This window comes from Amphiura filiformis, chromosome 9 (assembly GCF_039555335.1).
Source record: "Amphiura filiformis chromosome 9, Afil_fr2py, whole genome shotgun sequence".
NCBI lineage: Eukaryota > Metazoa > Echinodermata > Ophiuroidea > Amphilepidida > Amphiuridae > Amphiura > Amphiura filiformis.
In genome coordinates this window covers 37,856,872-37,877,738 of record NC_092636.1, presented here as the reverse complement: position 1 = coordinate 37,877,738, position 20,867 = coordinate 37,856,872, and the positions used below count along the sequence as shown (strand labels likewise).

At 37.4% G+C, this 20,867-nt stretch overlaps 1 protein-coding gene and 1 long non-coding RNA gene across 2 annotated transcripts in view; both read right to left on the bottom strand.

Moving 5' to 3' along the window:
* The window catches only part of LOC140160961 (PDZ domain-containing protein 8-like), an 84,529-nt gene that overhangs the window by 15,825 nt on the left and 47,837 nt on the right, over positions 1–20,867 (bottom strand). Inside the window, 6 exon segments of the mRNA XM_072184308.1 lie at positions 12,200–12,262; positions 13,726–14,017; positions 14,874–14,968; positions 16,291–16,369; positions 17,351–17,578; positions 19,517–19,743. Of these exon segments, the coding sequence (XP_072040409.1) occupies positions 12,200–12,262; positions 13,726–14,017; positions 14,874–14,968; positions 16,291–16,369; positions 17,351–17,578; positions 19,517–19,743 (984 nt within the window).
* On the bottom strand, positions 667–4,982 carry LOC140160320 (uncharacterized). Its single transcript, XR_011859947.1, has 3 exons — positions 4,524–4,982; positions 3,237–3,364; positions 667–1,821 (listed from the first exon to the last, which is right to left on the bottom strand). It is a non-coding gene; the product is annotated as an uncharacterized lncRNA (long non-coding RNA).

The window sequence follows — 20,867 nt, the reverse complement described above, 5'->3', positions numbered from 1 at the left end:
TATGAACTTAGGGGCTGTGCAATAATTATGAGCCCTGGGGAGGGTAAAATTGGGGGAGGGGGGGACAAGAATTTTTTGGTGAGCCGAAAGCGGGGGCAAGCACTTTTGACAAGCCAAGAGGGGGCTATGCGATTTTTGGCACACATTCATGGGGCGCCTTTTAATAAAACGCTCTAAAAAGGCTTAGGAAAACAGTACGAAAACGCTTAAATATGCAAATTTTTAAACCATTTAAAGTTTGCAAATTGGGATCCCAAAAAGCGATTTTTGGCGGGCCGAGAGGGGGGGGGCAAGCGATTTTTGGCGAGCCGTTTGGAAATTTTACCCCGGGGGGGCTCATAATTATTGCACAGCCCCTTACAATGTACAAATCTCCATTTTGATGGAGAAAAGTGGAGATGAGGCTGTTGAGTTTACCATTCTCCTTTATTTCTCAGGACTAGAGGAGCAGATGAGAATTTTAAAACAATTTAAACCATTTTAATTTTACAAAGATGAAAAACATTGGTTTGAACACCCTATAGGGCCTACTTTGATATAAAATTGGATCAATTGAGCCCAAATTTATTGGTCTCGCTATGAGTTTAAAAAAATACTGATACTCGACAACGTCTCGTTCAATATTTTAAAACTCATCGCGAGACCAATAAATATTGGGTGTAAAGCATCCAATTTTATCATTATTATGTTTTTAGATCCAATATTTTCACACACTTGGATTCATCAAAACATAATATTGACTGGCATTGATCCCCAATTTTATTTAGTTAAAACCCTATATTATTGAAAAGTGCATTCTTAATTTCCAAATTTTGATTTCATTTTCACTATCTACAATTACGCCCCAAAAAATTGATAGCTTGTCCATAGATCACTTTCAGAAGTTGGGTCAGTGGGACTCGGAAGTTTTGTTTAAAAAGTACATATACCGTATTCGTCCGAGTATTAGTACCATGTTTGATGAGTAAACCCCCAATTGGGATTTTACTTTGGATTTGTAGTGTCCCTGGACCTAGAGCTGAATGCTGGGATCATTCATGGTTGACTTTGTAAAAACAATAATAATAATAACATGATTTCAAAATGCATTGGATTTGTATCAATTTTGAAACCATTAATAGACCATGACATCATTGACATGAATACAAATTATAACTTTACTTCTTTACATATTTAAGACACAAAACGTTATTTTTTAAAGTCAACCATGAATGATTCTAGCATTTGGCTCTAGGTCCAGGGACACTCCAATCCGGAAAAAATTTATTTTTATTTTGTAAAAATCAAAATTAAATTTTCAAAAAAAGAAAGAAAAAGTTCTACAGTCGGTCGGATGAGACGGTTGATCGGACGAGGACAAGCAAACAACTTTTTTTGCCTAAATATGAACACTATTAATGAAATTGCCCAACACTGCTGATTTACCAATAACATTGTCCAGTCCACAGGTACATTCACATAGTACATGCATGACCAACAACACTTCCATCTCTGCTAGAGCTGTAACAGAGTTATAGTCTGAATAGGCACATACATAGTTTATCAAGGTATGGGTGTGGAGTATCTGTAAACTTGATCAGGGTAAGGGTGTGGGCGTGTGGCCCAGGGTGCGATTGTGGTCAGTATTTCAAAATTATATGAGTTCCACTGTGGTAAAGTCCGGTGGTGGGTTTTTTTCTTTGTTGAAGGTGTATGTGGATTTGCCATGGCCGACGGGTACCTTTTCAGCTAATTTGGTACATATCTCATTCTCTTCTCTTGCTTTAGCTTCTTGCTGCAGGTGGTTCCTTTCAGTTCCAGCAGTACAAGTTCAAATTTCATCTGTAAAAAAAAATCAATCAAAAATATTTTTAATTTAATACATTTTTCTTACCAAGATTAAATTGAACAATTAATCTACCGAGCCCACAAAGTGGCATGGAAAGAAAACATATCTTGGGCCCGATTTAGTAGCTTGGGCCCCAGACTTAGTAGTTCAGGCCCCAACTTATTAACTTGGGCACGAGATAGTAACTTGGGCCCTCGCTTTGTAGCTTGGACCCCGACTTACTAAGTTGGGGCCTTGAGAGTTACTACGTCGGGGCACAAATTACTAAGTTGGGCCCTAAATTACTATTTCAGGGCCCTAAGTTTCTATCTTCAGGCCCCAAATTACTAAGTCAGGGCCCTGTGTTACTAAGCTGGGGCCTAAAGCTACTAAGTTAGGGCCCTGAATCTCCTGAGATTATTTTTTTCTTTCCTTGCCACTTCTGGAGCTCCATAACAACCTGGAATACTGCAATGCTAAATGATTCCATGAAATTTGAATTTTGATTTTGAATTATGCATACGGTACATATTAAGCCAGGGATTTTCGGGCGGGCTCGCGGGTACCCACCCGAAATTACGTTACTCGGGCAGGAAATACCCTGCCGGGTGCCCGAAATTCAAAAAAAAAAGATTTTTTTTTCCCGGTTTTGTAGTGTCCCAGGACCTAGACCTAAATGCTAGGATCATTCATGGGTGACCTAAAAAAAAAATTGCATGATTGTTTGTTTTTAATATAAAAATTGATAATTTGTATTCATGTCATACTCGATTAATGATATCAAAATGCATTCAAATTCAATAAACATCATGCAATTTTATTTGAGGTCAACCATGAATGATCCTAGGCCTAGGTCACTACAAAACCGAAAAATTAAATAACTTAAAAAAAAAAAAAAAAATTGGATTTTTTCTTTGTTGCAATTTCGGGTACCCGGTTACCCGCCCGAAAAATGCACTGGGTACCCGCCGCTATCCGGGCACAAAATTACCTGAAATGTTGAAATTCAGTAACCAATGTTCATTCTATGTGATCCAATTATGCATAATGCACTTACTTGTAAACGTTTCAGCAAACACTGTTGCCTTTGTCAACACTTGACGAGGAATGACATTTGATTGAATTATAATAAGAATAATTTGGTATATGATTTTACAGAGTCCTTCGATACCAGGGGTCAAAATTCATGGGGGGAAAAGGCAATTCTCCCCTCAATTCTCCCAAAATAGCCCCCATGGAAAAAAAATTGTCAATGGCAAAATACACACATGAGGGCTATTTTGATTGGAATCTGTCCCGAATCTGTCAAAAATAGCTATTCAAAAAAGTATTTTGAGGCCTGCCGGAACATACATTCATTTGCCTTAGACCGTGCGGCAGAAGCCGTCATGTAAAAACAATAAAAATTTATTAAACTCATTGTACGTACCAGATTTTTGATGATTCACAGTTGAGTTCTCCATACACCATGATTTGAAGTCACAATGACTCAACATCTCCAGAATGCAGTTGCTGTAACTGTCCAGTTCACTTCAAGTTGACATCACTGATTACAACCTAGTTGTGAAAATTCAAAAAATTAGATTTTAAAATTGAGCAACCTTTAATAAGAAAATTTCCTCCCTGTTTCAGGGTCAGAATTTTTCGCAAAGATTCTCGTATTAAACAGATTTACGTGAATCAAAGTTGATTCTTAAACGTTTGTAGTTTACACAGAAGATGATTTGCTGGAATGAAATGATTCCCGCAAATTTATTCTGCAAGAATCAATATTGATTCGCGCACTGTTCGGTTTTTATTTGGCGGAAATTATTCGGCTTTTGTTACTGCGCGCATCAAAGTCCTTCTCACGATTGCGTAAATTCAAGCGTGCACCAGGCCGGGCTGTCAACTCTCACGCACTGGCTGGGAGTCTCACGCATTTGGTCATTTTCTCACGGTCTCACGCCAAGGTTGTATAATCTCACACCTAGTAAATCTCACGCAAAGAGCTGTAAAATGAGTAAAATCTCATGCATCGTAAAAATAATTTGATGTCCTTACCCCCCAAAAAAAAAAAAAATCACACACACAATTTTCAAGCGGCAGTGTATTTGCAAAAAATAATTCCGCCCCAGTATGGAAGTGTCTCACGCTACAGTCTGTCCACATAAAAGTACAAACCAAATTTGTGGGATCGGGGGCCGATGCTTTGCGTCACACGCGAACGCGACGCATAAAGAGCATGGTGCAGCAGTTGGCGGCCAAAGAAGCATTGCACTGAAATAATTATTCTCATAGGCCTACCTCCAGTTTCCGAGGTCTATTTACTTAATACTTTGTACTTCTAGTGGACAGACTGTAGCAATTCCAAAGTTGACAGCCCTGGCGTGCACCGATCATTACGTAATGCACAACTAGCGTAAACATCATTTGCGCCCAGCCGCGTACAAGCCATTCTATATCATTACACGGCGTTATTTTTTTCGCCTTATATAAACCGAACAAACTTTAATTAATATATTTATTTTATTGCACCGTGGTAGGCATAGTTAGGAGTCTAGCCTAGCATGCCTAGCCTCCGAATACTATCAATCATGCTATCGTTTTGCTTTGAAATTCAGTCAATCATGAGTCTTGACACTGTTCTTACCCAGTAAAAGAGATGGCCTGTACAAAATGAAGAAATCATGCACATACTATGTATGTTTCAATGACACTTGAATACCATGCTTACCGTATTAAAATCCGAGGCAGTCGGTACTGTAGTTTGTACGGTGTGAATGCATGTCATCACTGTGGTGAGTGGCGACGGTCTTTCCTCCTCCAATCAAGGCAACTATTATGACTTGACGGGTGCAAATGGTCTCAATGTGTTGCAAATATAAAAGTGTTTCCCATGAATACTTTCAAAGACATATACATCATCGCAAAGTTCATTAAAAAGTGAAAATTTGAGAAATATGTAATGGCGATAACAACGGTAACTCCAAATTGATGGCAAAGAAGGTTTAAAACGGGGATTTGATCCGCTTATGAAAAAATGAAGATGCGTACGCGACGAGTGGATTTTAGCTGATTTTGTAGCTGGTTGTTACGCTACATACAGGGAACTTAAAAATAAACTGCCGAGTACTGGTTAAGCGTCAGATCAGGGCTCTGACTCTTGCTCTGAAGTGTTTATCAGATTTATGATTCCGCGTCCGCGCGCAATGACGTAATCAAAATCTACTAAATATTCAAATTTCACTGCTCCTGTTTTAGAACGTTGTTTGCTCCAGTCCTCAATACAGCACAGTGGAGCGGCCGTGCGTGAGTATTCGAGGACTGGAGGATCGAGTCTATGACTGATCAGGCACTGAACTATTGACCTGTGACACGGTAGGTATGACCGTGATGTCACAGATGAGTCACTGAGGTATTTTTTTGATTGCTGTGTCATCGGTCATTGAATATGCCTAATTACAGGGATGAGATTTTTCAGCTGATCAGCTTATTAATTCAGCTTTTATTACTATTCAAATTTATGCATTTTTTATTTATTTTCAGCCCAATTTGGGGTCTTTTTTGCCAATTTTATGCTGTTTTTCAGCTTTTTTTTGTTCTACTTCAGCTTTTTTCAAGCGAAGCCACTCTCATGCCTCTTATCCGTATCATAATAAAGACTTTTACTTTGATTTATTTCTGTATTGTTCGAGTACAAACAAAATATAATATAGTATATTAAATAATCAAATAACAAAATGCACAAACATGATAACATTCAAAATCCACATGCATCTGTATCTACCTTTGTAGGTAGTATCTCCACATACAAACAATATCACCTTGGACAAGTACATGTAAATGCAGGGTTTTTTGTTTTGAGGTAACTTATGTTAGATCATGAAGTATGTGTCTTTCTTGAGGTCAATTACAAGTTTACAAGCATAAACCGTCCCCACCGCGCCCACCCAAACACACACACATGTTTAAGGCCAGGCTATAATAGCCAGACATCTTGCAGGTTATTTTCCTCTACGACAGATGCAGTGGCTAATGTGACGCCAGCTTCTTCCGTAGCAGCTAATATATTTCCGCTGTCAACATTGTCAAGAAAAACAAAGCCTAAAATGAAAACTAATCAACTCGGCGGAGCAATGAAACACAGCATCTGGTGCAACTGTGCAAATGGCCCGCAAACACGACGGACTATAACCTGGTCTTCTTACAGCGAGACATGTTTACTTCAAATTGATATGCAAACTTGCACACATTCTTAGAGTTGCTTGTGGCACAACTTTGTGTGGCTACGGTAAAGCTAAAAAACCATGCACAAATCAAGTATTTATGAATTGTAAAGTTCATCATGCGATGACACATTTGCGACTGCAAACTTGTTGATGTGTTTGCACACACAGCATAAAGTGGGTCATTTGTTTATGCACACACTGTGAAGACGAATAAAAGCTGTTTAAAGCACACCTTCAGGTGCATATAGAAAAAACACACACAAATTAAATATTTATTTAGATCCTCATAATCTGATACAGTTGTTACTTGTTGATGGGGTAATTTAGGAGCTTTCATCAGTTAGGCCTAACAAAAATAATTGTTTATTTCCAGAAACATATGCTGGGAAACAAATGGGTCAGTAGGTAGAGAAAAAAAAACTGGGGAGAAATTATATTTGCTCAAGAAAGCCTTGATTGTGATTTTGGGATATATCAAACGTGAATCACAAAATTTGCTTTTTCTGCAATTTGAACCTCAGAGGTAGTCAAATTTTTCAGTTAATTCATGATTTCTGGTGGTTTAGTACTGAAGCACACAGTCAATCATGGATGACCAAATAAATTTTATTTTGTAAAAAATTTGATAAAATATTTTCAGTCGCAGAGTTTTTACTCGGTCAGATGAGAAACAAGAAATTATTTCTGTTAAGCCTAAGGAAGAAAACATGCATCTTCCAGCAAGACAAAGTCCACCTATCCCTGCGCATCAGAAAAATCAACAGACTTATCCACACTTTTTCACTATCAAAATGGAGATTTTGGTATCAGTAGAAGCCTATATTTTTCTCATTTACGGGTTAAAGACAGTTTTTTGGATTTTGTTAGCCAATATATCCAAGTGATTTAACCCATTTAATTGTTCACACTGATATTCAATGGGGCATTCAAATGAACATTTCTAGCTCTCACATTAAAATGCACCGACATATTAGTTAGTTCTACATGTAGTAAAGACACTCTGCACTATCCACAAGCAATCAACTGTCTATACTGAGAGCAAAGAGCCCAGCAGAGTTACACACCTCTTCTTGACTTAACTCCCACACAGTGGGTGTAGACTTCAAATGGAATCACCCATTGAGGTAGCTCTATTTCAAATACATACTCCCTGCGTGGAAAATTAAGGTCATGTCTTCCATTGGAAATGTATGGATTTCAACTGGAATAGCCCAACTGCAGAAGAATCGTCATGAGTAATTGACCTCAAATTCATGTCAAAGTTTGCCACCTTACATGCCATCACACCAACTTTATGATGCTTAGAGGAAGGTGTCATGCCCCATGACGTCATTTGGAGATTAATGACGTAACTTAATTAGGGTAAGGGGAAGTGTAGATTCATGAAGCAACCTGCAATTCTATTATCGAAACACTCACTATATGGCATAATAAAAATATAAGAACATTGCTAGTATTCAACGACATCATTTGGCATTATCAATAAAAAGTTACATCCAAATTAAACTTGTGGGAGAGGGGTTATTTGAAAAAGTAACCTCTATTTGCTATGCATTCCGTCTCCTTGGGACACCACACACACTCACAACGGGATTTACGAAGAAATTGTGTTGTTTTGTTTGATGTCATTTGGCAATAACATGAGAGGTGGCTGGCTAACTGAACTCCCTGTCAATTATACCACCATGTTATTCAATGAGGCTTAAAGACACATTAGTGGGATTTAACCTTAACACTTTCTATATTACTTCACGTTTATCTACAATCAAGCATAAAATTGAATGCAGTATTTATATTTGATATATAAGTACTTTGCCTCCCACCTGTCTTTTTGATAGATAATCATGAAATGGGTGTAAAATATGCTACAAAAGTGATGATATGTGTGTCAAGAAAAACATTAATCTGGACTTATTTGATTAGATTTTGAAAGAAATACAATTGACATCAAATACATGTATACATGCAAACAACGTTAGAAATTTAAGTGATGCCATTTTCATTTCATGACCTAATGTCAGCAATAGCGCATGATTTGGTTTGGGTAACGTGGGAGTAGACATTTTTCATGCTCCCTTTTATGGTGCATTGCAGCTTGCTATGACAGAGGTGGACAAGCAACTTGGCAAAATGAATGAAACCCAAATGATTCTGCATATCATGTGTGCGAATTACATCCTTTTCAACAACTCTTCCTATACCTTTGTACTGGAGCCAAGCGTTGTTAATCCATGATAATTCCACAGTCCAGCAGCGTATACGCAAATGCAAGGTTACGAGTACGCGTTACGCATAAGCGCGTAAAATTCGTCATGCCTGGAACGTATGCGTAAACATGAACTCTCTCATGTTGGCGGTAACAGCTAAATATTACAGCTTTATTCTTTAGTTTTATTGCTGATATCAACAGATAAATATCGCGATCTTTTTGTCATGGTTGTAAGGTTGAGTGGCAATGACAAACGGATATTCCGAATGAAAGAATCATGTGAATTAGACATCTTTAGTTTGTCTGCGTGGTTTACTTCGCTCGGGCAGAAGACGCGGACGCATCGTTGTTAATCGGTGATGAACAACCGGGAAAACATGATTGAATCCCTAAGTGTATTGTGTAACTTGTGATATTACTTTGATGCATATTTTGAATTATGCCTGTAAGTGATGTGCGTAGAAGCAGCAATTAGTTCTGAATAGGCTATTCGAGTTGAAATCCATATTGGAGACATTACATAGTGAACAAAAGGCCCTCATAAATATGCAAGAATTCACAGCATACAAGGCACAGGGACTTCTGCTGTTTGCGAATAGCCTGCAGTAGTCTGTGGTATGAATTCTTCCTAAATTTCAGGATGGCAGCCAATATACACTATCCTTGGATCTATTCCTGCATTTGAAACCTATTATAGCATGCAGGGCCTCTACATATTAATATATTCAGTGCCATGGCACCAAATGATGACCTTAAGCTGTTCTGAAGATGTCTGCTAATCAATGGAAGGAGACCAACTAAATGTCATGGGACAAAATAGCCACACTTGTCCAGTAGCTTGCAAAGGAAATAAGGCCTTTGAAAAATTGAAATTGATATTTTGAGATGCTGCGCAAAAGAGATCCCAGTATTCTAGTTCACCGATCCCCAGACTACCTCTTGATATTATCAAAACATTTGATATGATAGGGAGTAATGTCAACAATAACATGTACAACACCGTGTTAAAATAACAATTGAGGCAACGATCTAGTAGATGTTGGTATAATGTGTACTCTTGTATTTGAGACTTGCATCATATGTCATTATACAATTTCAAAATTATGTACACTTAAATGGAATGGCTGCCTTACAACAAAAGAAAATAATTGTATTTTTTGCACACACACATCTACTTGTAAGACGTATGAATCAGGGACATCTGTGTGTAGCTATTCAACTGGGACTATCCAACCGCGACTCTGCTATGTTTGTTTGTTTGTTTATTTAAACAGTCGCTCTGTGTGGAGACACGCTTGGGTCCTGATGGGACCAGGTTCAAACAAAATGCTCAAGCCAGGCTAAAAAGCCTATATGTTGCTATTCATGTGTGGATATTTCCCCACGCCTGATTCTGTACTATGCAATAGGGATTTAACCCCTGTCTAACTAATGCCTTTAGCACCCTCTAGGGGGTTTATATAGCCCCATTATTAAAGTAAGAAAGCTGGGGATATCCCCATTTGCAGGCGCATCCCCAGTTTATCGGGATGGAACATAAATGTCTCCCATTTCACACACACCTACATGTAATTGCCCCCAAACCAGAACTATGTACAGGGTGTCCCAGAATGATTTATACCGGGAAAGATGGAATTCTTTAGGCATAAACGGCATTTCTATTGGTCATATTGTTTTGCATTTTAAGTTTTACATATATTTAGCTTTCTCAGATTTTTTAGATTTTAAAAATTGGACGTTTCTAGTAGAAGTTAGAGAGAATTGCGTAAAAATGTTGAATTCCAAGTTTTGACAAAGCAACCTATTTTGAAAATCTGTCAAATTACTAACCGTTCAGGACAAAGTTATTTGGAAAATGTTATGCAGTATATTTGTTGTGTACTGTTCTTAATTCTACTAAATAGTCGATATCTATCGTTTATTTATGATGTTACAAAGCAATCCTTGTATGGAATAAAGGATTTGTACGCTTGAGTCAAGTTGATGAGTGACCTTAAACTATTCTTTCTTTGGCGGTAGTTTTGAAGCTAATTATTGCGGTGTGTGAGTTTCATCATTTGAAATGCCGGCAGAGGTTTTTTCATAAAAGCACAGAAAAGGTTCGTCCTTAGTGTCACAGCATCCATTTATGTCCACAGTACATTGGCAAACCCACAGCTACGTGACGAAGAAGATTAAAATTTACTGGGAGGATCCTTGAGGAAGTTATATCATCTGTAATCATGACATTTTTGGGTAATAATTGGGGTAAAAATCACATAAAAAGTATGTTTTTCAACCTAAATATCTGATGTCATATTGAAATGTTTCATCACTTAATCCCATATCAAGAATTATTTAGCATTGTATGCTCTATATCTGTGCCAAATTTGGTGTATTTCCTATAAAAGAATGTAGGATTTCTCCAATATATTTCACAGTGCAGCTGGACAATGGTGATAAAGGATCCATGTGTTATGATGCCTTTGCACTGTAAATTACACACATGCAGTTTTCGTCCATTTTCAGTAATAGCAATGTCACGCAAAAACGAATCAAGTTATTTCCATGAAAGTCACAGAATAGGTAGGAGACATGTGTATTGCACTTATTAAGATTAGATACACTGTTGACTATATATTTTTGATATTTTGTTCAAACACGGTATAAATCATTCTGGGACACCTTGTACATAACAGTATACTACACACATACAAACATATAAACTCAGTTTCAACCTTTCAACATATAGCCATGTACAATGTCCATCAAGCAAATCAAACATGGACGTTGTGTATAAATTTACCATAGGCACAAGCATACTCTTTAAACTGGCATGCCATTAAATGTTGCAACATATTATTGATGTAGTGAACATGCTACATTCGGCAAGGGCTAAGCATGACACATCATTTTTACGACACATCAATAATTGTACATTCATATTGTTGCATACACATGGCATTTCGCTATAACCATCCCTTTTGGTTTCACATATCACCTGGGGCCAGGTCTTCTAAATAGGTAAATTAACAAGAGTTATGGTTCAAGAACCACTATTGAAATCTCAATGGGAATGTGAGATATCAATTAATGGCATGATCACCTACGTGCAATTACAAAATACTACAAGTATATTTGATGATCTATCAACATAATGTGTAGAACAATACTATTTTGGTAGACTTTCTCATGGTTATATCAAATTTCAAATTTCTATGGGTATTTGTTGTAAAAAGTGCCTGGGTCTGGTAGGAGTCATGTGAATACATATCTTCTCTCTCTCTCTCTTCACTAATACAATATTTATGACATTGACTATTAGAAAAAAAGGGCAGTAATTTATAGTGAGCTATGCACAGGCATAAACCCACAAGCCTTACTTGGATCATTTTACAGAAATTGTAAATAAACCAACCAGAATGAGTGTAGCGATCTAAACAGCTGTCATCTTGGATCTATGGGCTGTATGTATTTCAGGTGCTAATTGTATCATTTGTTTGCATCAGTGTTTTACTGACTTAGCATTGGATAGTGTCTTGGAATTTACAACAAACTCAATGTGTTCAAAGTTATACTAAGAAATCTGGACCAAAGGCCAAGTAAAACCAGATGAGTGTTTCAGACACAGACTACTACCGACTATTCACCAACAACCAAAGTTTGTATGCAGTGAATTCACGCATATTCATGAGGCCTGATCATTTGTGTCTAAAAATATCATACCAGCTTTGTGTGCCTTCACATTTATGCGATAGAGTAAGTAAAAAGTATGCGGTATGTGCATAGCAGTTCATCCTCTCACACTTCATGAAATGATTGGCCCTCATTAACAGGTGATGTTGGGACTTTACCAGTTTGGGAATATTCTGTGTAGTAGTCAGTAGCTACAGCCTACCATTACTGGTTTGGCATGACCTTTTCACTTACTTTTCAATCTTAATACACCTGTATTGTTAACACTTAGCAGCAGCCAAAACAGCATTTACTTACCATGTATTCTAGCTTTAGTTTCCTTTCTTCTGGTGGTAATTCCATATACAGCTCCCGTCCCATCTGTACAAGTTAAATGAAGTTGTATAAAAATATACAAATGAACTTTGTAAGATGTTAAGTTAAGGCTAATATGACTCAATACTTTGATCAGCTTGTAATCGGTAGGAATTATTAGGCTTTTACCACTACCCCGAACAGTAGACCCACATTTAAGAGTGACATAGTTCACCTGTCTGGTCTATATTGTGCGTATTGAATAAAGAAGACAAAGTATAGGACTTTATATGGCCTGCAGATTCAAACTGATCAAACTAGAGATATTTTGGGGAACTACACAATCACCTCCGACTCATATTTAGGGATTCTCCATATGATGAGTTATTTTATTTTACATAAAGGTCATATCAAAAGTCAAAATAATTCTGGAATACTGTACAAACCCTAACATTACATTCTAATTATTATCTTAATCCTATCTTCACAATGACCATAAAACATATCGCCATCATTAACCCTGTTTCAGAGCTATGGCTTGTTCTATTATTGGCTAATGTGTCTTTCATGACTTACATAAAGAGAACTACTGACTTTACCCTGGAAAGACGTACCAGGACAAAACGTTGATAGACCTTGATTTGATTTGATTTGATTTATTGATAATCCAGGCAAACATACATACAATAGCAGAAAAAAAAAGCCTTAAAACAATAAACACAAATACAGTAGTCAACGGGGTCCATGGCGGATTCCCTAATAGCGAACTAAATCACTTTGAAGTGGGTCTCCGATAACCCCGTTGACGAAAGATATTAAACCTTGATTGGTTTAACAGGGAGCCCTGCCAGAGCAGCTCTTCTGGGGTGAAATTGACAGGTGCTAATTGATGTAATAACATTAAAACATCAATTAGCACCTGTCAAATTAAGAGATAACCTTGTCACCGATTAATTTGATAACCAAGCATGTTTGGTTCACTCCTGAAGAACTGCTCTGGCAGGGCTTCTTCTTTAATGCAGGTCATGTAATGAGTGACATCCCTTAGAAGTTGAAGCTTTTGATTTGAAAGTATGTAGAAGCGTTATTATGAAAATTACTTTTCAACGAATAAAAACAGCAATCTCTCAACGTGTGATATTCAAAATTCCTGCGCCGAAATTTGCTAGAGCAATGACGTCATGGTTATTGGTGCTCATTCGTCGTCAGGCTTCATTGAATTATTAGGACGTCATTGCTCTAGACAATTCCGGCGCGGGAATTTTGAATATCGCCTGTTGAGAGATGGCTGTTTTTATTCGTTTTTATGGATAATATGACTTTGTTTTAAATAAAACCATATGATTCGTGCTTGATAATTATTTTTCCAACATATAAGACATAATGTTGTGATTGCCGGACACTTCCTTTAAGCCTTATGCCCGTATCACATGAAGCAGGTGCAACAAGCGTAGTATTTCTTATCAATGGTGTATGACACTGACAAATTGCTAGGCTTGTAGCTGAAGCTTCAGACAGTTTATACTTGCCTCTCTTGCTGCAGTCATAAACACAGCATCCGTATCATCCACCTTATTGCCTTCAGCCCTCGCTAACTGCTTCAGTTGTCTCTTCAGCCGATTCAACTTCCTCACCATCATATCGATATCATCCTCTTCTTCATCAGATGACTGAGGTGATTCATTGGGTGATGGTGTAGGGGAGGGGTATGGGGACTGGTGGGGTGATTTCCGTGTGAGGGTCGGTGTGCTTTGGGGTGATACACCCACATCACCATGCTTAAAAGGAGTTGGTTGGTCCGCCTTGTGCCATATTTTATTTCTGTGTAAATAAATGCATGAAGTTACCATTATAATAACATATGTAAATGCCTAATTTTCATTCACATATTTATTTACTTTTTGTGTTTGTTTCCAGCAGCTTCCAATTCTCTCAAGAAAGCATATTTGGCTCCGATAAGTACTATAAAAACTATATTATTGAGACATTATTTAATGGTTTACATTTGATGGTCATAACCAATACTTGGAATGTATATTATTTTCACTTGCTTCAAAAAATGTTTCAGTGACTACAGGTGAATTAGGTTATTTGAGCCAAGCTTGAACACTCGGAACGCTAGTGGCTCCGCAATAAACTCAAGCGCACATAGTGTGGTACAGAAGAAAGCATTGTGTACACACTAAGTACGCTACATGGATGCAACAAGTATGTTCGAGTTTGGCCAAGAATTACTCAATTTACCTGTAGTAACTGATGTTCTGTGAATATTGCCACCCAAATAATAACAATGAGAAAAATGATGAATCGGTTTCACCGCAAACCTGTGTAATGGCAAATAAGGGAAAAACACCACTTCATTGGCCATCTTTGCTAACCAATAGTCATGAGCTATTCTAGTCAAAATCCAGACACCCCCTACGGAAAACATGAGCTTAATCACCCACAGAGGGAGTGTGAATTTCAAACTGAGTTACCTGAATGTGTGACTCAATTTGAAATCTACACCCCCTTTGTGGGAGATTACCTGAATCAGAGTTAACTAAATGTGAAATCTACACCCCCTGTGTGGGAGATTAAGGTCATGTCTTCTATAGAGGGTGTATGGGTTTCAATTGTAACAGCGCATTGTACCAATCCCAATGAACCCATTCATTCATTCAATATTGCAACCTACTTGTCACATGTTATGTGTGCTTGTGTCTTCTCTGAGCACTTCTTATGGCAGATTAGCTTGCACACTTGACATTGAAGAGCATACTTAGTCCAGATCTAAAAAATAAACATATAAAAAAGTATTAGTACATGACTACATGGGTAATAAAACAAAATGGGACACCTTTCCTTTTCAGGTGGTGCAACTCATGGGTGCCAAGTTCTGTATCTTAGCTACTGTCATGTTTGACAGGCAGTTTGCTAATAAAACAAGCAAAATGAGTACCTGTGATGGTGCATGTGATAAAATGGTAAAAATAATGCTTGCATAAGTTCTTTGAACTCAAAAAAAGATCTGACTAATAAATCAATAGCTATTTGAAACGACTGAACCCCAGAAGGTGTAGAGGTCTGGTTTTTGTTTTCAGGGTCAAATTTTGGACAGGCCGTTTTGGTGAAAATGTCAGGAACTTGTCAAATCCAACATAAGTATTGGGGTCAGAATCTCCAGTATAATTTTGGCCAGATTTGGTTTAGTTCATTTGACCACTGCTGCATGTTTTTCAACACAACACTTCACTCTTAAAGACATATACTTAAATATATTCTTTAAGGTGGGTGACCAAATTATAAAACATGATGTTATACATTGACACCCCTCACCCAAACACTCTTCCATTCTTCCAAGTATTGAGTTTCATTGCTCCAGCATGTTGGTTTCTAGAAGTGAAAGTGTGTATCACAGTTGTCTATAAAACATGACTTCCAGGGGTACCACCCAATTACAACGTTTTGTTCATACTGCCTAAAGGAAACATATTTCAGGCTTAAATTTGTACTAAAGTAATGAGAAAAATACCAGCTTTCACCTGATACCAAAATCTGCAATTTGATGGGGTAAAGTGACGTGGGGGCTGAGGCTGTCAATCGGGTCACCCACCTTTAATACAACCACACCTAACATATAAAACACATAACGGCAAGAATAAAAGGATGTTGAAGTGATACAAGGGATTTTATGGTGTTCTTGTTTTCTGCTAATAAACTAGGACACTTTCAAGCCGCTTGTATCATCACAAAGCTAGAATTCCGTTTTACCATTAATTGGACATATGACATCAGTCAATCAACATTTGGCAAATGGATGGGGTTTGGTGTTATCAACAGATGGCAATCAGCTAATCGGAGCCACTTAGTAATCACATAATGTATACTACAAGAATAGTAACATAACTTCAGGATTTATTTAGTAACTGGACTCAGGGCACTGCATCCACATGTACAAATTTTTATGATAAGCATCAGCCAAAATCTTTTGCAATTTGTCAGAATTGGTTGAATTAAATTGCAATTAGTATTTGGAGAGTATAATATATCCTTCAAATACAAATACATCTTTATAAATATTTTATCAAATTCCTAGTGTTCAATATACTAACCTTCTTAGTGCAGAAATCACACTTGGTCTGTACTGAGAATTGAGTACCAACAAAACGATGTAATTTACCCGGTTGCAAACTGTCAGCAAAAACAAGGAGCAAACCAATTAAAATATATTTTCACATAATTATATTTCCATTACATACACACATTATAAAGAGTGGGTACATGAATTATTTTGTTTGATTGATTGATTGATTGACTGAACTTTTCTAGATAAATCAAAGTAAACAATCAATCAGTCATTCAATCAATCAATCAATCAATCAATCACATTGGCTTAACAATCAATCAATATATCAATCAATTGGTCACATTGTCCTAACATTTGGGGCATTCAACTCATGATCCCAAGGTTGTGAGTTCAAACCCCATCAGGACCAACATGTTGTGTCCCTGTGCAAGACACTTTATTGCACTTGTCTCACTTCACCCAGGTGTAAAATAGTGAGCTGTTATATGGCTTTACCAGTTGTTATTAGAAACTTTACCACAGTTGCTTCTCTCAAGAGCCAAACAAAAACTCACTTATTCCCAGACTAATTTTTCCCTCATGTTTCATGCTGCTTTGTTTCTTTGTTAATTTGTAATGTAAGATTTAGTTTTAAGATATATTTTTGTTCAGCGCCGAGGTTGTGCTTGCTCATGTTACGGCGCTATATAAAAGCTGCTTTGTTGTTGTTGAGGTATAGTCATACTGTATAGCCAGCCATGTGAGTCGCCAGGGCAGTGGAAGATATAGTCCATATAAACATGACAAAATTCAATAGAAATTCTGGAGGAAATATTGAGTTTTGGAAGACCAAAGCAAGGAATCATCCTAACACATGTTTGGCATGATTTTAAAGGGTATAACATAGGGATTTTCAAATCTGGAATATATCAGAAAGTTATTTTGTCAACTTTATGCTTATTTTGCGAGAGCAGGGCACAAATTGTAATCAATCAAACATTAAATTAATACAGGCCTTCCTAAAAAATACATTTTTACAAATAAGAGACAAAAGTCCAAAATCACCATAACCTACTATTTGAATATCATAACAAAAAATGTCTTACTTTAGTTCATCAGGTCTAGCGGTTCTTCTCTGTGCTTTCCGTCTTTCCTCTGCTGCTTTATTTTTAGCCTTCTGATCATTGAGCACAAATTCTTGGGCAGCTATTTCATCTTTAGTCGGTCGCCCGTCACCAGAGGGAGTGTGTTGGAAGAATAGCGATATATCACCATGACAAAGACGATTCTCAAAACCAGAGTGACGGTAAAGGTGGGTGTGACCTATGTGACGACTGGTGGGGGGAAAAAGCATTGGTCAGCTATCACATCCATAAATTGCTTTATTATATGTATATTTAAGACTTGTTATAGTACACTACATATAGAGGAAATACTGTTACCCCCTGTAAAATTTGCAAAGGTGACAAAAAAATCCCTGTTCTACTTGCAAAGTAAGGTCGGTCAATCAGATTTTAAGAAATCTTTTATCTAAATAACCCCTAAAATCAGAACAAGCTTTAAAATCTGCACAAAATCTGAAAATATATATTTTCCTAAATGTCAGTGAGTCATGATCAATCTACTTTGGTAAAAACAGTTATTTCTAATTTCATAAAGCTTAAAATTAAAAAAATTCCTCAAAACACAAAATCTGGGTTGGTTGGGCCAATAGGACAAGAGATATTTTTTGTCCCCTAAATCATGAATAGTTAGCTAATATTGTGGGGTATCAACAGCCAGTTTCAGTCTCAATCTGCGCTCCCTGCTAATGAAAGTGTTTTCTTATGTAATCCTTTGTCTGCCAGTGTTTGTATACATCCACCCTGGTAAAAATGTAACACCCATCAATAGTACACTTTTGTAATAGCATGGCAAATATTTGAATACTCTGGTGTATCAATGATGTATCACCTATGTAAGTCACAATCCCTAGGTTATTACTTTACATACGCATGTCCTCCATACTTGATGGACAATCCTCTCTGACAGATTGTCCATGCCAAACACAAAGGGTTATTATATTGTATTCATGGTATTCGACAATATCTTTCAGCAGTGCACGTCTGCTCTTCCTGATTATCGTACAAAAAGAACTAGGTCACAAGCTTGTGCGGCAAATGAGGTGCTGATGTGATGACGATGTGATTCAATTAGCCAATCAGAACCCTACTTCTGTGTTTATGCTGTAAACAGTGAACAGTGAAGCAGTAATCAGCAGACTGCTGAAGGACCTTGCTGAATACTATAGAAAGTTCTCATTCCATGTGAACATCCTCAATTTCCCTTAGGAGCCAATCCCACACCTAAGGGCATCTCGCAAGTTCTAAACCCATCTTACGATGTAAGTTACATCTTAAACCCTTTGTAGCTCATCCATAGGATATATCTTATAGAGTTACACTGAGTTTGGACTTATGATGGATTAACTGCTTACGATGTGTCGTACATGTTAGCAAAATGAATCCCTGATTCTATATCAGGAAAATGAACCCCTGATTCTGTTTCAGGAAAATGCATCAAGGACTTTGGAAGCAAGGTCATTATTTTTTTATAAAATCAACAATGAGGCAGAATCAAAGAGTACCAACTTCCCCATGTTTGTATGTCACTCATGGATGCACTTAATGTACCTCCAGAATATTTTGCTATATGCCAAGCAAATTTTGATTCAAAGTATATGGTTGTTTGTGTTAAGCAAGAACACCTTGTGCCAAACATGCACACTTAAGCATTGCATGTGCAAACCTTTGAAACACTCAAAAACGATGTATTGTTGGCGAAGCAGCCAAAAGATTGATTTCATTATCTAAATCACTATATTATTGAAAAATAACACTTTGATGTTTTGCAAAAGTTCATTCTACAAATCATATACTTTGAAAACTTGTTTGATTTATTGTTGTAAATGAGCTATGTACGTTTTACAAAAGTGTTGTTGTTTCAACCCTCTTTACAACATAACTCAAGAACCCCAAGACCTACAAAAGTATATCTGTGATATTTGAATTCTTCTACACACTTGCTATGAAATGATCAATGCAATTTTTGCCAAAGCTCATTACCATTCGCAATGTTGTTAACTACCAAAACGTAACAGTTTAAAATAGTTGTTAACCTTAAAAATTATCGTTTGTGACAAATGCCACAGGCACATTATCTGCCCTCCATGATGAGTAATTTTGAGTTGGTAATCCTTGAGTAAAACATCCATAAATATTACAGATACTTACGATGCACCAGCTCTTTGCTCTGGCGGATGTAACTTATATAGCTCTAAATGTTCTCCTGATAATGTCGTCAAACATTGTAATGCTACATCTACTAATGGCACACAGCAGTAACCTAGAAGTATGTCTTTCTCCCCAGTCTGGGTTTGTACCCTATGCCACACACACACATTCAGATATTTATCACTGTCTTTAAGATCAAATGAAAAGGCTTCATCCCACGAAGGCTCCTGTAACCAATAATAGAAATGGGTTATTCCAGTTGAAATCCATACACCCCTAAATGGAAGATATGACCTTAATCTCCCACACACAGAGTGTGAATTTCAAACAGGGTTTACCTGAATGGGTGACTCCATTTGAAATCTACACTCCCTACGGAGAGCGTGGCGCAATGGTTAGGGTACTTGCCTTTAGTGCATGAGGACCCGGGTTCGATTCCCGGCGGTGGCGATTTGCTGGGATATTGTCTTGGAAAAAAAAGTCTGAAATTAATTGGCAACTTCTGTAGATTAAATTCAGACTTCCGCTCTCCCATCGTTCATTTAGAATTGGGTAAATGAATCAAGAAAGTACTCCGTCCTTCGGAGGGGATGTTAAGCCGTCGGTCCCGTGTACAGAGAGCCATGCCTGTACATGTATCTCGCAGCCAGTTTCGAAAAGAGTAGGGTGTTAACCCCTGACTGTTCCCAACCCGTCCCGGTGTTCAAATGGACCCCAATGGAAATAAGCTTCAATAGAGGCTTTCTTGGGTTATCCAGGGTTGTCAAAACCCGAACAAATCAAATCTGTGTGGGAGATTAAGGTCATGATTTTCACAGGGGTATATGGATTTCAATTTGAATAGCCTAATGGTACAAAATACAAATCAAAATAAAATGATTAGACTATAACATAGATTTTTAATTCCAGGGTGTGAATGTAAATGCAAACAGATTTGAAATTCACCTCAGAAGCAGACGTATTGAAGTTGCAAAGATTGCTCTATAAGAACTTAACAGTGCATTTACTTTTCTATATCTGTCATTATGAGCAACAGACTACAGCATATATATGCCAAAATCATTGATACTGATCTTTCATCATGTGTTGGCAGATGTTGGCTGAGCAGTTTATTAAGACGTCCTGCACCATCTGACAGTGCCGAGTCTCAATAGCAGCACTTTCAACAGTGCCCCCAATAGGGTTTAAGAAAGTCTTGCGAATTACAGACAGGAAGCTACCAAGGTGAGCTAGCTGTTTCAGAGAACATTTTGTTAAATATAGACTTGATCAGCTTCTGTGCTAATCTAAAGGTGACACTATAGTTTCCTTTGAATAGTTTCTTTTGAAATTACCATTTGTGAATTCTTAC